The following is a 17,274-nucleotide window of genomic DNA, read 5'->3' as shown; positions in this document are numbered from 1 at the left end:
CGAAGTGCACCCACCACCCGAAGATGCTGTCATCGGAGCTTCTCCGTCTTCAGAGGCAGCTCAAATGATCGTCGTCGTCGTCATGGTGAAATCAATCTCGAGAGCTTTTCTTTCTCTCCATACTCGCCCGACCCGTTGGTTAGCAGTGGTGTGGGGCACTACAATTTTATGGGAGTAAACAACAACAGAGAGCAGCACTGAAGAAAAATTATGCACTTCGAAACGATGTTGGAAATTTCTTCAGCGAAGATGAGACAGCGCAAAAGAATTAGAATTTTTTCCACTGTCCTCCCCGTCAACCTCTTCAAGACCAAGGAATATGACAGAATCTGAAGCTTTTCCGATGGTACAGTTGGCGTTTGAGTATGGGGCAAAGGACATCTATTGTTGTTAAAGCACACCAGAATGGTTATATGATGAGTTTTTTTTGTGACCGACAGTATTTAACAACGATTATATTTTATTTCAATCCTCTCCTTTAGAGTGAGCACCCAAATGTAATTCGCATTAATAACGTGAATAATCATTTAAAACACCGACCACCCAATGTGAGAACAACTTGGTACAGATTTTTTAGGCTCTTGTCGTAAGCACATACATAAACTCACGTTCATCACCCATGAAAAAAAAACAACCAGCAGAGCAGGGTGGTGTACGGTATTATGTATTACACCTAAGCTTTTGGAGTTCGTGAGCATATAAGGATCCCCTGGAGTGTACTATCAGATCCGGCCCGTCTTATCTCTTATCAATGACCAAACAGAGAGTGCGACTGGAGAGCAAAAGCGCCAAGGAGTGGTTTCGTAATCAAGTTCTCAAATTTACTGCCGATCGCTGGTTTGGGAGAATCTATACGGCTACACCGTTTTAAAATCCGACCATCCATCTCGTCCGTTGGCGAAGCTGGAGTCGTTTCGGGGGCCACACCACATCCTTGTGTGTGTGGGTGAATCGTGAACAAGGATCCTTGAAGTGTTGAAGCCCGCGAGTATGAGATTTGTGAGCACAATTTTGTACGCTAGCTCTCCTAAAACCACGCGTTTTCGCTGCTCACCCGGCTGCTTGTTGGTTGGTGATGGTGGATCCTAGCTGTGGAGGAGGACTTGTTGTTTGTGTGGGTGCACGTATCCTTGTGGATGTGCTGGGCTTTACACCACGGGCGTGTGCACGTTGTCCTCCAGCTTTCGGTGTGTACGGTTCGCTCTAATACGCTTCAAGCGTTCCGGGATATGGAATGGATGCTGGTGCCTGCAGAGTATAAGTAGTAGATGCTCTCGGTAGCACATACCAACGGGGCCACAACCACCACCACCACCACCAACACCATTGCACATTATCCTTGTGCCCCGTAGTCGTCGAGCGGCGCAGCGAAGAGCTTGATGGCGTATTTAGCTGTTGCTATAAAGAAACACAGATGCACACCGATCCGATCGGGAACTCTGGCGCAAGCAAGCAGTAGCAGCACCATCATCTACATCGGTCCAATCGGTTCTCAGTGGTTATTTCTACCTATAGACGTCATCTGGCCGCTGCTGCTTGGGCGGCAATAGATACTCTAGTGATAAGGATAAGGAGGAGCGTCCAAACAGTTCTCGTGCGGTATTTCACCTATCCCAGATAATTCGTGCTCCAACAGCTGCAGCTTCTGAAGGCAATCGTTTCGAAGACCCGGTTTGCGGTGATGTCGTGATATATTTCCCACCGGAAAGACTTACTTTTCCTAGTGTGTCCGAATCATCCTTAAGGGCGTGTGAGCAAAGGTGCTTTTTCTTCTTAAAGCCGTCCACATTGACGTCAGGTAGCGAGTGACGAAAGTGTTAGTTAGGGTTAACAGTGATCAAATTTTATAGTGCACACATCTTTCATCACAAATCGGCAGCACTGTTTTGGGCATACAACTTCAAATTCAGGTAATCAACTGGCAGTGGTAAACACACCCAGCAGTGAGCGAAATTTCAACCATAAGGACATTTTCCCATTCGATGATGCCGGAAAATTGTTCCCTTTTTTTTCTCACCCATCTGTTGTGGGTGGATGAAGGTACGTACATGCCGTAGGTGGTTGCTCCCTTCTGTCAGAAGTGGACGTGACATAACCTCAATTTAGGGTGTAGTGTCTACTATATGTACTCTCTTTCTCTCTCTCTCTATTTTTCTACGATTTTTCTCCTCTCTGGCGTAATAGAACTCTCGTATCATCTTAGCCGACAATATTTTCTCCGGATGGTGGAAAACTTTTCCCATGAAAAACGTTTTTTTGGGGCAGGAAAAGATCTCCAGGACGCGCTCACCACAACAAACCATATTGGTGTTGTGCTCGTGATTCGTTCACTCCCACGCCCATCTGCAAACCTCCCACCACCAAGGAGTACGTTCCCCAGTATTTCCACTAGGATAATGGTCTGTGAGAGAGAGAGAGAAAGAGATGAAAACGTGAGAACATTTTGTATTCTTCGTGGTGGATGGATGTAAGGATGCTCGCGAGTGGTGATTGTGTGTTTTGGTGCGCCGACAGAAGGATGCTGCACAACTTCTCTCCAGTAGTAGATGTTCGGGTGGGGAGTTGCTTCTATCCTCTCCCCTTGAAATCCCTTCCGGTGGATCCTTGAGGACGAGAAGCTTTTCGCGGTTGGTAATGTTAGCCTTCCGGCGGAATGGACTTGGTTGCTGGTTGGAAGGTGTATCATTCCTGGTAATCAACGCATTACTGTCTAACTATCGTCAAACTAAATTATTAAATTTTTACTCTATTTTTTCTCTTTTAACATGTTTTTGTTATTTGAGTATTTTGTTCCTCATAGTTATGTTAAGGTCATAACTTTCGATCATTCCCTTTCTCAATAACTGCGTCAACCGGGAATCGAAGGTCCGTCCTGATGATATTATGTATCGGAGTAGTCCACCCGAGCGTGGTTTTGTTTTTGTTCAACAACCTGTATGCAAATCTCCTCCCCGAAATGATGATAGTGGTGGGTCGCGCCGCGCCCATCCATCATCAATGTGGGTTTCGCGATATATAACCCATCAAAATACAACAACACACACACAATGCACCGCAAGGAAGGAAAAGCGATGGAAATTTGGAAATAGGCATCATCGGGTAGGTTGGGGGTCGGTGGTTTGAAACTTTTATCAAATATTTGTCGTTTGGCTGGGCCCCCCCGGTTGAAGTCCCCCGGGAGTGGTGGAGGGGTTATTTAATAGCAGCGGAGGGTTTGGGAGGTTGTGCGTGTTGCGGTCTTGTGGCGTTTTGGCCGTGGGCAACATGAACACATTATGATATGATGCAGAGTAGGATAATGGTCGAGTTCACGTGGAAAACTTTGATTTGTTATTTTAAACCATAAAGGGCGAGGTGATGGCGTGAGTTTGTAAGCAGTAGTGTGCGGTAAGAGGGGGGGGGGGGGGGGGGGGGGATAGCTTTTTCTTTGCCGAAATGGGTGGTAGGGAATGATGGTGGTGGTTATGGTGCGGTTGTTTTAGCCAATTCCCGGCCAACAACAAACGAAACAGCGCACACATCGTAGAGCCAGCCGGGGTTTCCAAACTTGCTTAACTTTTGACAAATTTTTCACATTGTTCATGGCACTATTGTCCATGTTGCATATGTTTTTTGCAAATCAGCTTCTCCCATACCGGGGGTACATCATCCGAATCCGACACAGCTGTTGCAGCATAGTCTAGAGCAGCATGCCCTTTCTTACCCACGATGTTATTTTTCGCCACCAAAGGCACACCCAATGTCACCACTGTGTGCAACGTTGGAACTGGGCGTGGATACGCTGTGTGATGAGGAACATTTTGGGAAACAGGAAAATTTCATCTTAAAAGACTCCCAGAAGGAGGGTGCTGCAGTAAGGATTTTCAGTAATTTTCATCTACCCTTCCTTTCCAGCCATTACTGGTCGTCGGTTTTGGGTGTATTTGTGTGTGGGGGGTCCATACCTTTTTACGTGACCGTGGTTTTGTGGGAATTAGTTTGACATTTCTTCTTGATGTCTGCGCTCGACCCGCCCGTGTCCAAGAGTGTCTAATTTGTGCGTCCGAAGGCTTGCGGTGGTTACCACCATCTTTTGAGGGAAAGAGGGCCCAACACAACCCGCTCGATCGTTATTTATGTGGTCGAAGGATCAAAGGAAATGAGGCTACATAAACACTCAATAATTCATAAATTACCCAGAACTGCTGAAGGCGCCCTATGCTACTAGTATAAATAATATCAAAATTTGTCTTTAGCGCCATTGTCAAACGTCAAAGCTTACTATTAGTTCGAATTAGAATAAGTCACGTAAATTTCCCCGTTACGAAGATAGGTATACCACCTCTCTCATACCTTTACATATCCTACCTTTTAACTTCAAAGCTCGTCATTTGACGACGCCCTGGGAAATTAATTTCCCAAACCCAAACCCCTATCACCACCAAGTATGAGTGTGTATGTGTGTATCCGCACCCTAACAAGATGAGAGGAGAGTTTTCTGAAAATTAACTCAAAATTAAATGCAAACAGTAACCTCTAACGCACGCTTCCTCCCTCCTTCCCCACTCACTGGTCGGTGGAGATGAAACGAAACTAGATAACTTTCATCCCACAGTTATCTTTTGCAGGCGAAGGCAGGGATAAGGAGAAAGGTTGGAAGAAGAAGGGGGAGATGAAGGTGGGATGATTTGTTTAAAGCTTTTTTTCGTCCTCCTTCGAACGTACAATGTTCTATTCAACTGGACTTGTTTAATACGATGCATATATTTCGGTTTGGTTTCTTGTGAAAAGCGGTCCACCAAGGACTTTGTTTGTAGGTTCTTCAGTTGTATGTAAAGCTAACCTTAACCTTCTTTTACCCTCTCTTTCCATTGTCCATTGCAGATGAATCCGTGCGGTTGTACCTGGCCTGCTGGTTGCAGAAATACTGTGCCAGCTGGTTCAACCGCGATCAGGACCAGCAGAGCATATTCAGCAAAGCCTTCCTCGAGAAGATCCTGCAGATTATCGTCCGTTACCTAACAGACGAGCCGAATGTAAGTATCGCATGCTCAGTTGCTGAAAGGGAAAAATAAAGTTTCATTAAACCGTGTACCCCGGACCAAATGACGAGTGATCGATCGTCCCTTCTTCACGTCGCTTTCAGCGTTAGGGGGCTTACATTTATAAGGTGTAAAGCTCTTGTGTGAATAACAATCAAGAAGAACTAGGTCGTCCGGTTTTTGACGCGCCTGGTGGAGTTCTCTCGCTCCGGATCAATCGAGCCGGCACCACCATGACCAGCACACAACACCGCTCGTAAAACCGGGGACGACGCGCGGTAATCAACACTCATTTTTACGCCCAATAAAAATGACGTTTCACAACCAACACCACCACCCTCCCCCCCACAACAGCTCCTTGTTTTGCAATCCTTTTGCGAGCTTTTTTTTTTTGTTTTGCCCCCCTTATTTCTTCTCGTCGGTGGTGTGTGTGTCGTCGTCGTCTTCATTGAAATCATCAACGTCGACGGGTTTGGTTTTTTTTCTTCGGTTTTCCATTGTCGTAAGGCTCCTTTCCGAGGCGGAATCGCGCATATTGCGCCAAAAGGATATCATCACGTTTCGTTAACGTTGTTAGTTTTTCCGCGCACGTACCAGAAGTTCACGCCCCTTCGTCGCCGGAAGAAGTCGCGTGAAGTGTGTCGTATGCATTCGACCGGGGAGCATATTTTTCCCCCCGTGTGCTTCGAGGGAAAGTTTCTCGAGTCAAGCCCCATGGTCGTCGTCGTCGGTCTCGAAGAAGCATCCAATTTCTGCACTCTACGGTCGATATTATATTCCTTCGTTCGTTAGCCCATTTTGGCCCTGGAAAAGCTATTCCACCTCCACCAATCCCGTATGGTAGTAGAAGGTGCTGCTCCTTTTGTGATTACAGTTTTGTGACGGTTATTTATGTGTTTCCCCTCCTCCTCCCCCCATGTGAAGCCCCCCTTTTTGGCGCGCGTGTCCTGTTGTGTGTAGTGTGGGAATGGCAGAAGCACTGACTGGGACATTCCCCGGTAGGGCGTGTGTGTGTGTGTGTGTGTGTTTGCATTACATAACTCTATTCACCCGCTGCTGCGCCATAACTACACGAAACTGGGGTGGAACACTGATTTTAGAATGTAGAAGGAACAGGTGTTCCGGGGTTGTTTTTGAAGCTTTTCAATGACGCGTGTTGTGTGTTATCGTGAGGGGGTGAAAAAGCCGGACGTGTGCCTTGTGGTTATGCACAACGACATACTACAGCGCCACACCAGTGTCACCGACTTGTTGATTCTGCTGGGAAGCAAAAGCGAAGCCGGCACCACATCCTTACGATCCTTAACTCCTCGATTATAAATGCACGAAAAGCTTGGGAGATGTTTAGTTGACAATAATGAGAGAGCGCACTAATTGTTGATGCCGTGTTGAAGGCATTCTTGTTGTTTTTTTTTTTGTAGATGTCAAGTTGAGTCTCTTGACAACTATAAGTTCCCCGACGTGCGGGGACAAAGTGACGATGAACTCCAAATGCTCATTTAGAGCGCAACACTAAATCCCGATGCAACGCTTATGACCGAATGGAAGTGGCGCATTTGCATAGTGCCAGAAACGCCCACACACAAGCCTTTCCCCCCACGAGGGCCACTTGTTTTAAGAGGAGTTGTGAAAATCTCCGTAAGGGGTATGGAAAATGTGAAAAGCACATCTCCAAAGCGCGCTCTTCAAAGCTAAATGATGTCCTCCACCCTTTGCAAGTGCTTCTTCATACTGTAGGGAAATGAACACTTCATTAACTTCCCTCCTCTTTTTTGTTGTATGTTTTAGGTTCGCGCAGCGACATTCGAATCACTGACGTATCTGATCGAGAAGGGCTACCTGGACCGGGACACCACGATCAAGCTGAACATCGTCGAGGAGCTGGTCAGCAAGCCGATCAACGAACAGTTCATGGACATGTGCACCAACTACATCCATGTAAGTATCCAATCGCGCTCCTCCACCAGCATCATCAATTCCGTACGGGCAGAGAGATAGACATTCTGCCCACATTTCCAGTAGCTTAAGGACTAAGGCCTTTCCATTAAACTTTGCTCCAAATGTGTTGGTGCTCTTATTGTGGACGTTTAATAATCGAGTTGCTGGCTTATAGTTTATTGTTAGGATCTTCTCGGATCGCGATCGTTCCGAGTGTGTTTCCCGTGGTTACTCCAACAACAAAACAAGTGTGTGTGGCTGTGTGTGTTTGTGATTAACCGTCTTCTTCTAATTCGGGCAGGTTCGTGAAGCGAATCGAAGTGAAACATTGCAGCAGCAGCAACATTGTGGTGATAAGCGTTGTAGGAGGGTAAAAATATCGAAAACTATCAAAAGGCTACACGCTAGAAACGCTCTTAATAAGAATTTTACAAAGGTAACCAATGCTTTAGTTTTTTAGTCTTAACACAGAAGCAAATGATCTCCCCAAAGTTTGCCTAATGCAATGCTTCAATGCGGACGTACCGTTACGCGTCTTCAGGATCATGTTAAGGACCGTGTGCGCTAGTTTTGCTTTGTTTTTTCTCTCATCTCAAGCTCCGCTCTCTTTCGTCGGCAAGAATATCAATTTCCCCTGGAATACCGTAATAGTTTACGTGCGCGCACTGAACGACGTGTTTTATCGTCGGCAGTAAATGGAGTCGCAATACAATTCTACGATTATAGCTCAGATGGGGCATCACACTGGGATTCCGTTGCACCACGATAATATAGACATTCCATCTGGTTTCGATACTAGAGTTTCTTTTTTTTTTTTTTAAATCAACGACTCTTGGTAAGAGCATTATATTCTCTAGCTCCAAGGGACACCACCCGACATCATCATCCATGTCCTTTCTCCGCACAACGAGCCCCCTGAGCTGAAGTTTGGTATTGGGTTCTCGGGTGATATTGTTATCGCCCCAAATGCAACTGCTGTCTTCACACCTCTCCCCGCTCCGCTCCTCCTACTGGAACAATCCTGCTGTTCGTATGGTGTCCCTGCAGAAGAGACTTTCCTGCCAACATGACAGCGCGAATGCATCTTATGCTGTGTCGTGTGTAGAAGCATGAATGTCGCAAGTAAAGAAAAAAGGAATGATGATCATAACAGTAATAAACGCAAGGATATGGACGATAGAGAGTGTCTGCCTGGAATGCTCTCGGGTACTGCTTCGTCGTTTGCCGCGACGTCGTCTAAAGAAACGTTTTTATTTTTTCGTTCGTTCTTCGACAACGTTAAGATGTTACACATTTGACATATTTCATGTTGTGCAAGAACACTCGACAACAGCGAGAGATGATGGAGTCATGAGGTGGTGTCCCGGACTTGCATTTGTGTGAACATAGGAGGGGTGGATAACAGCTTAGTTTCTGTTCTTGTTCGTTTTTGTGTTACTCTGTCAGATGCCTGTCCATGTCACCACATCCTATTGCTAGCGCACACTTTTCCTCTACAGGGTCGTCGGGGTGAAGACTTGTGTTCTAGCGTTACTGTAAAATCTCCTTTTACTAGTTTACCGAAACAAATCATGAGTCAATCAATTTGTGGTTATCATAGTGTTTTTACAAGTAACTTGCTTATACTTGAGAATTGTAATCATGAATAGTGTAATTTGGTGGAAGTATTTGAAAATGATAACTATAAAAGTTGGATCTTGAAATAATAGTAGTTTGATAGTAGAATCCACTCTACACACACAGCGTCTCTAGTGTAGATCACGTTTGGAAAAACGATTTGTCGGTCAATTTCATTTCAGTACGGAGTCGCCTCCAACCCGCCATAATTACGATCAATTCTAGGATTCTTACTCTCTTGCTTTGATATTGCGTGTTTTGTATGTGTGTGTGTGTGTGTGTGCGCGCGCCTCTGTATTTAATTGGTGATGGTTTGACAACTCTAAGTAGCATCGGATTGCGCCTTCCCGGGCAGCAGCAACAACCAAGTATTTGGTCTGCAAGAAAGACATGGGTAGTGAGATAGTGGCGCCCCGACTTGCTGCTGTGGCGCCAGTTTTGTACTGGTAGATCTCACTACCTTGTCTTTCATGTTGATAAATACAAAATAGTAATACCGTTTAACCTGGCCGTGTGTATTTCGACGCCAACCCCCCGGCTATTCTTCGCTTGTTTCCCTTCCTTCTGGTGTTTGGGTGTTTTTTTGTGTGTATATCCAATTTGATTTGCGGTGGTGGTGTGTGGTGTGTGGTGTGTTAAAGCTAAGGCTTGTGTTATCTAAAATGTAATCTAAAAAATCTTCTAAGTATATTATCGAATAAGTGTTATGGTGGTGGTGGTGGTCAATTTCTTATGTTTATTTGTGTTTTGTTTTGTTATTTCTTTACTACTAATAGTTTAACGATGCTTATGGGTGTTACTTTAGTTTTTCTACTTATATGTTTCTATATCTTTTTGTTGTTCTTTTTTAATAGTAAGGATTTGTTACATTGTATTATTTATTACTATATTATGTTCTACATTCTTCTTTGCTAAGCATGTGAATTTAGTGCAATACATATTCTAAGCGTTTCTTTTAAACCGGTCGATTATTCCTCCCGCCTTCCACAAAGTGTTTTTTTTTATTATAAAAGTGCAACAACTTTGCAGCCAACACTACTACTGAGTGCAACTGCGTTGGCATCAAACCTGGTTGTTTTAGCGTGATTTCAAAATGCTATCACAGCCAGCTTTGATGAGCAATGCGTCACTCAAACGCAACCTAACGAACGTGACAAAAGAAAGTGTACCAAATCATCACCGGCTGTTGATTTTTTTTCGTAGATTTTTCCTCATTTCTTTCATTTGCGTTGAATACCAAAAAGTGCATTTACACGTCTCCCGATTTTGGCCCAAGCGTAATTGTTCGCTGCTGTTGTGCTGCCTTCCGCACTGAAATTTCTTTTTAACGGTTTTCTCTATTGCTCATGAATTAATATTAAATGTCCATCAAATCACTTGTTATAGAATAAGATTGAAAGACAGGATCTTGATATGGAATATGAAATAAAAAGAGGTGCCAGCATAACCGGCCAAAACAACCAGGGTTTAGCGAAAAGGAACTAGGCGCGTGAGCGAACGAAGCAGAAAGCTGTGCAGAGGTGTTGAGATGGATAGATCGAGAGCAGCGCGCGCGAAAAGGTTGTTAGGAAGGATGCTATCCAAACGAAACCAAACACACAACGGACTGGGCTCATCAATTGGTTGTGGCTATGTGTTTATCGCCAAATAAACCGGACTCGTTTTCCGCAATTCACTTTCATATCACAGCCATTTTGATGAGCTCGGTCGGGTGATGAAACACATCTGGTCCTAGCTTCTAGTACTCTTGGTTTAATTTTGGGGTTAAAATATTTGGTGCTAACTGTTCGTTTGTTTTTCTTCTTCTTGTTGCTAGTTATATTTTCCTTTGAAATATTATAACCTCAATTTTTGGCTGGCGGAAGGCGGGTGAAAGTTTTCAAAGACAATTGTAAGAACAGAGTGAACATGGCAAAATTTAAAAAAGTGCACAATTAATCTAAACTTTATTCACCACCACCACTACCACGACGGACTATTAATCGTTTCAGGAGTAACACAAACAGATGTGCATGAGTGTGTTCAAATGAAGGGAGACCGGTCAGCCTGCTAAGGTGTATCCAGGTGGTCAGGTCGTAAAAATGGTTGTGCCGTGCTGATTTGCGAAAGTTCATATCACAGCCATTTTGACGAGTTTGACTGCATGGAATAGAACAGTTGCGGCTTCGTCTGGAAGTATACATTTTATTTACCGTAGGGTAGGGAAGCCTCAAGTTGAATTGAGCTGGTTACTGTGTCCCTCTCAAAGTGGCTGTGAAATGCGTTGTCCATCGGTTTCCATATCACAGCCAGCTTTGAAGAGCGTCACGGTGGCGGTGTTTCAGCAAATACGGTTGGATTGGTGAAATTATGTCCGCAGCGAGTAAGAGTGATTTGTGGGGTGATGAAAATAAATAACAGCAACTTATGTGGAATTTATCATTATTGGTGGTGCACTGTGGAAATGTATAAATGAAGTTTAACAACGGCGAAATTTAGGCATGTCCTCCCTCTCAAAGTGGCTGTGAAATGGTGCTATTAATTGCCATATCACAGCCAGCTTTGATGAGCTAGGCTGTGTGCGACAGCGTTCGTCCTAGGAAACCGTGTACGTGTACCGGTAGTTTATGTGTCTGGATATCCAGCGCGTCTTTCTTCGTTGCACAACACATTCCATGTTTATTCTAGGCTAAATAAATATGCATAAGTTTGAGAGAGAGAGAGATTGCAATTAATTCTTTATTTTATTTTTTTTCTCCTTTCTTTTTTCGCGTTTCTCCAAATGACGATGGCGATGTGTGTTTTCATTGGGTTTTGTACACGTCTAACAGTTAATGGTAAAGATAGCTCCGCTGGTTGGAAGCGCCAAGACCCAGGAACTACTGTATGCCCGCTTCGTGAAAATGTGTACCTGCCAGATCAACTTTGTGCGCAAGGAGTGCGCCACCGCCTTTCCGGTGATGTGCGAGGTGCTAGGCAACGAAGTGTTTGAGAAAAATTTGGTAAGAATTCGTGACACATGTGATGTAGAAAATCAACGTGTGAACATCGTGTTAGCAATACTTATTTTCCCCCCCGTCCCCCTAACCAGCTGCCAATATTCATGAAGCTGTGCGAAGACGTCATATGGACCGTGCGGAAAGCTTGCGCCGAAGTGATGCCGTTCATCGCGCTCCTTTGCACGCTGGAAAAGCGGCGTAAGGTGCTGGTGCCGATCTACAAGAAGTTCATGTTCGATACTAGTCTGTGGGTGATCAAGGCGGCATTAAAGGTAGGGCAAGGAAGATCACTGCAGAGATTTCGTCGTTGGTCAAAAGTTGGTCGGTAGCTTACACAGTTTTGTCGGTGCTTGCACTTTGGTTTACTCCCACAGAACTTGGGCCGATTCATGGCCACCTTCGCGCCGCTGCAGATACTCGGCCTAGCGTACAACCAGAACCTGGAGCTGTCCATCGTAAACGCGGCGGACGAGGCGTTCGAGGAGCTGATGGAAAACGCGCGCCAGCTAACCTACTGCAGCCAGCCGGCGTCCAGCGTGCTGTTGAAGAACTTTGCGAGCTACGAGAAGCGCTTCAAGGACTCGATCCAACGGCACGCGCTGCTCTCGCTGGTCAAGTCCGACGAGGAGCCGTGGAAGTCGCGCAGCGAGGACCGCAGCATCAACGTCGAGGCGTACCTGTCGTCGGTCGTGTTCGTCGAGGAGAACATGGTGCAGCGTCAATCGACCGGCTCGACGTCGGACGACGGTGGCGGCATCTCGAAGCTAGCCGACTTCTACTACGTGCGCCACAAGTCGCTCTCGTCCAGCTCGTCCATTGCGTCCACCTCGCCGACACCGTCGCCGCTGTACCGGGCCAACCAGAGCTACGACGAGAAGAATCCGCTCAATCGCTTCATGCGCTACTGCTCGCCGCTGAAGAACAACTTTGAACATTCGTTCGGTAATCCGACCGGCAGCGATGGGGGTGATCAAGGGGGCGGCAGCGATGCGTTCGACAACCACGGCCACTGGGACTCGGAGGATGATAATTTCGCGTCGCACCACCTGCCCGACCTGAGCCTGGGTATGGAAAATGCCGGCCTGGGCGGGCCGGACGATGACCCTGGCACGAGCGATGTGATCTTCGATAGCGACAACCCAAAGCACGACGCGGCGGCAGCCAACGGCGCCGGGCCGGACTTTATCATGGAGTCGACCGAGGAGGATGAAAACACGATCGACGAGTGCTTCAATTCGCACCAGTTCTGGTACATCAGTCCGGGGCTGGCTCTCGATTTGGAGTTTATCGACACGGATGCTGCGGATGGAAGTGGTACGGATGCAAGCAATAACAACAACCGTTCGTCGTCGGCTGATGGTGGTGATGCAACACAGAAAGCCGCCGGATCGACCGGTGGCGGCAGTGGTGGCGTTCGGTTGGAGGAGGATGATACCCGCAACAATAACCTCACGCAACGTGCAGGCGCAGCCAACAGCAGTTCCTCGTCCTCTTCGGCCATGGTAGTGGAGGACAACGAGAACCAGAACGATAGTGATTCAAGCTATGGCAGTATCAACAACAACGAATCGGAAAACAAGCTACTCTACATGTACGACGATCTGTTGATGCCGAAAACGCAGTCGTCATCGATGGCCGCCGCCGCAGGGTCTTCATCTTCGTCCGGTGGAAGCGGCGGGCCAGCGGTTACTAACAGTTCTGGTGGTGGATCCAATTCAGCCGGCAGTGGTGGAGGCGGCGGCGGTGGTACGTCCGGTGGTGCGGGCGGTAGCAGTAGCAGCACTGCCACACCGACCATGACCACAGTGGAGCGCATCCGAGCGGCCGAGCAGCTCAAAACGATGATCCGCTGGGAGAACGAGGAGGTCGAGTGGAACCTGCTGGAGGACTTCCTGCACATGAAGAACGTCAATAAGGAGCTGTGCCTCGACTGCGCGTACAACTTCCCGGCGGTGGTGCTAACGTTCGGCGACAAGTTCTGGCCCATCCTCAGCCGCTATTTCTTCGACCTGTGCGCCGACGTACAGGACTCGGTGCGGCGCACGATGGCTGCCTCGATCAGCAAGGTGGCGCTGATCATTGGTCGCGAGCAGGCGACGCGCGACCTCGTCCAGTCGTACACCGAGTTTCTGCTCGACTCGGACGACATCAAGTTCGAGGTGGTGCGCACGCTGGCCGAGTTCCTGAAGGTGATCGATAGCTGTGAGCACGAGACGCTGATGAACCACCTCGGCATGTGCCTACAGCCTCCGCTCAGCATGATGAACTGGCGATTCCGTGAGCTGGCTGGCCAGCAGATCGTCGAGCTGGCGCGCATGCACACGAAGATCCGGAAGGAAAATTGTCTGCTCTTCCTGACCGGGCTTTCGCTGCGCCTAATGCTAGACAAGTACGATAGCGTCCGCAAGGCGGGTATTGATGCGGTAAGTGCGATTTCCCCAAACAACAACAACCCTACGAACTACGAAAACCGTCACTAATATCTTCTTATTCTTCCTGTAGTTTGTGGAATGTAGCCATGAGTTTCAGCAAAATGATAAGGTGTTTGAGTTCCTCAACAAACACTTTGCCTTCTACAGCGACTGGCGTCGCCGGCAGACGTATGTGATAGCGGCCGGAAAAATGGTAAGAATCGATAACCAGCATGCTAATTTTCTTTACGGAATAGAAGACATATTTTATTGATTGCTACTCTTTGTTCCCTTCAGCTCGAGACTGATCGTGTCGAGGTAAAAATCTTCCGCAAACATGTGTTCAACAATGTACTCAAATTGGCCAGCGATTCGGTGCCGAACGTTAGAATACAAGTCGCCAAGTGCCTCAAGCAAACAATTGCCCCTCATCGTAAGTATAATGTTTTACCCTGTCGACCCTTGTTGCAAGGATTTTAAAATCCAGTTCTCATAAATGCTTTTCTTTTCCACAGCGAAATTTGCTAACGATCCGCAATTGGAACCAGCGCTGCAGAAGCTGCGCAACGATAAGGACTGTGACGTGCGGGGGCATGTGGACGGCTACCAGAGCATGGAGGAAGAGATGGCGGCCGAGGCGGCCGCTGCAGCCAGTGGTGGTTTTAATGCTGCCTTTGGCGGTGGTGGTGGTGCCGATGGAGGAGGAACTGCTGTTGGATCGTCCTCGTCATCGTTCTCTTCCGAGCCCGTTTCGTCGCACCTGTCCTACGCGGAGGTCACGAGCGGTTACCTCGGATCGGCCATGTCTTCCCTCGCGCTGGACGATCACCACGTTCAGTTGGCCGGCGTGATGCGCATCCTCAAGCGCAACGATGGTGGCAACCAGGAAGAACAGCACGATCAGGAGGTGCATCTCGTCGAAACGGCTCGAGATGATACCGAGGAAGAGCACGAAGTGGAGGAAGAAGGCGACGACGACGGTGACGATGAAGAGGAGTGCGGTGAGGAGGCAATCGAACAACCGACCTCTTCCATGTCCACCGACGATGATGCTGCCTACTGCTCCGAGATGGAATCGTCAGCTGCCTCAACGCCATCGGTCGGTACGCTTCCAGTGCCGGCACTGTCCAGTCCCTCAGAAGGAGAGAAGAAGCAGCACGAGGCGGAGGTGTCCGTTACGAACAACGAGCAAAGGTCCGCGGAAGTAGAAGACGGTAACAATGGCAACAGTAGTAGCAGTAACAGCACGACGTCGTCGCCCAACACCACCACCAGCAGCAGCAGCCAGGTGGTTCCATCGGCCGGAAGTGCACAAGATTTTCCCGAACACCTCGTCGTCAATGGAGAAAGTGGCGATGGTGCTTCACCAACAACGGCGAAGGGCAAGAAAACTGCTGGAGATGGCATAACGGACACCAGCATTAGCAGCACCGCCGCCATCACCACCACCAACACCACTCCAACGACCACCACCACATCGCCCAAGATGAAGGATAACTTCTTCCGAAGGCGTTCCAAAGGCAAGAAGTAGTAGGAATAGAGGGCACAAAACAAACAGAGCGCACTCATTAAAGTGGTGGGTGCACGTACAGAAGTAGGAGGCTCTGCTGCTCGATGATTTCTGCTACCAACTGGGTTTGACGATCAGCGAAGCGAGGGGAAAAAGTGAACGTTAGCAATTCGTATAATCGCCTAGAAAAACAATAGGAATTCAAGAAAAGTAACATAACAAGAGGAAAGGACCGAAAGGAGTAATGAAGAGCAGAAAGCTAAAACATTCATTCTATCGACCACCGAAAAAGTAAGACACAGACAGACATGACGGAAGGAGCAGCAGCAGAGTAGCAAAAGAGAGGGAGAGAGAGAAAAGAGGAGGAATTTAAAGAACTTGAAATTAATTCGTTTTTTTGTTAACTTTAGGAGGGATAAAATGAGTAATTCCTTCTACTCCTATTCCTGCTTGCTACATGTTTGAATGGTGTTTCTTCTTTCATTTTTTTTTTTTTGTTTTGTTTAGGTATATCCTTGCGATAAGGTGTGTAGTATGTAAAGAGAGAGTGAGCGAGCACGATTATGCCGTCTGTTATTGATGACTTTATTTTGATGTTCAGTTCGGAGTAGCCTAAAGCTTCCAGAGGAAAAAAGATATTGCGCGATAAAGAAGAAAAAGAAAGGAAATAGAGAGAGAGCGAAAAACCCATTGTAGAAAGAAAACTATGCACATTTAAGTACCAGACTTGTTAGATATTAATCAACACACATAATTTTTTCCCTTACGTTTTAGGTGTTCTTACTTGTGTTCGATTCCTACGGAAGGATCATATTTAGAAAGAAAAGGTATAATTTTTCCAAAGGCAAAACAACAATGTTAGATGAGTAAAAAAAACACACACAAACTGATGGACTGTAACGAAGGGAAACGGATGTGATCTTGAACAATTAAAAAAATGAAGTAAAACAAATTGCTACTACCACACACTACTGCTTCTACTACTATCACCCCATTACTATTGACTGTTGCTGCTAAACTAACCATCTGCTACTTCTTCACGGAACTTCATCACTCTTGGACCGAATGTAGAAACGGATTTCACTTTTTTTGTAGAGAAAAATATTGGTTTTGTCACCGCTGCAGAAAGTCCATAAATTCTTCAACGTCATTTCTTTACGGTAGGCATTGTCGATGAAGGTGTGGAAATCTCGGGAAAACCTCTATTATTTGTTTTCTTGATTCTTGAAACGCTCCTACACAATGCGTTCTATCGTACATTCATTCAAATATAACTTCCTATCCCGCACTATAGACTCTTAATTTTCTCATATTTTGATAGTAATCTTTTCTGTCTTCCCACATTCGTTTCATGATTCACTTTGTGCACTGTAGGGATTTTCCACTTCGCACACCCAATGACATTTTTCCGCGCTCCTTGCGTGCATATCACCCTGGACCGTTGAAAATAATTACACATTTCGCTTCAGCACATTTAACCGGAAAACTAGAAACCAGAATCCCCGCTCGTCTTGAGCATGGAAACCATGAAGGAACTGTTTGGAGGGGAATAGATTCATTTTTCAACGTTAAAACAAAAACCCCGCAGAGAAGACATTGAAGAACGATAAACATTTAGTTCGGGATGATTTTGGTCCTGTGGCGGAGTAGGGGCCAACGACAAAGTAACACCATTGTGAAAGAAGGAAAGCAGGAAAAAGGTAATGATGGGAACGGTTAGTAGACGCAACATGCATAAACGAAGTGTTCAGAGAGCTGTAGAGACAGAAGGAGGTAAAGGAAAACAAAGAGTGTTGTGC

At 46.6% G+C, this 17,274-nt stretch overlaps 1 protein-coding gene across 1 annotated transcript in view; it reads left to right on the top strand.

Moving 5' to 3' along the window:
* Positions 1–15,825, top strand: part of LOC131294097 (uncharacterized) — a 57,508-nt gene extending 41,683 nt beyond the window's left edge. The window contains exons 4-11 of the mRNA XM_058322144.1: positions 4,864–5,015; positions 6,810–6,959; positions 11,387–11,557; positions 11,647–11,826; positions 11,929–13,977; positions 14,057–14,179; positions 14,263–14,398; positions 14,481–15,825. Of these exons, the coding sequence (XP_058178127.1) occupies positions 4,864–5,015; positions 6,810–6,959; positions 11,387–11,557; positions 11,647–11,826; positions 11,929–13,977; positions 14,057–14,179; positions 14,263–14,398; positions 14,481–15,496 (3,977 nt within the window). The 3' untranslated portion in view covers positions 15,497–15,825. The remainder of the gene's footprint in view (positions 1–4,863; positions 5,016–6,809; positions 6,960–11,386; positions 11,558–11,646; positions 11,827–11,928; positions 13,978–14,056; positions 14,180–14,262; positions 14,399–14,480) is intronic.
* The last annotated feature ends 1,449 nt before the right edge of the window (positions 15,826–17,274 follow it).

Source organism: Anopheles ziemanni, chromosome 2 (genome assembly GCF_943734765.1).
Source record: "Anopheles ziemanni chromosome 2, idAnoZiCoDA_A2_x.2, whole genome shotgun sequence".
Taxonomy (NCBI): Eukaryota; Metazoa; Arthropoda; class Insecta; order Diptera; family Culicidae; genus Anopheles; species Anopheles ziemanni.
The sequence above is the reverse complement of the archived record's forward strand: the minus strand, read 5'-3'. Positions and strand labels throughout refer to the sequence as shown.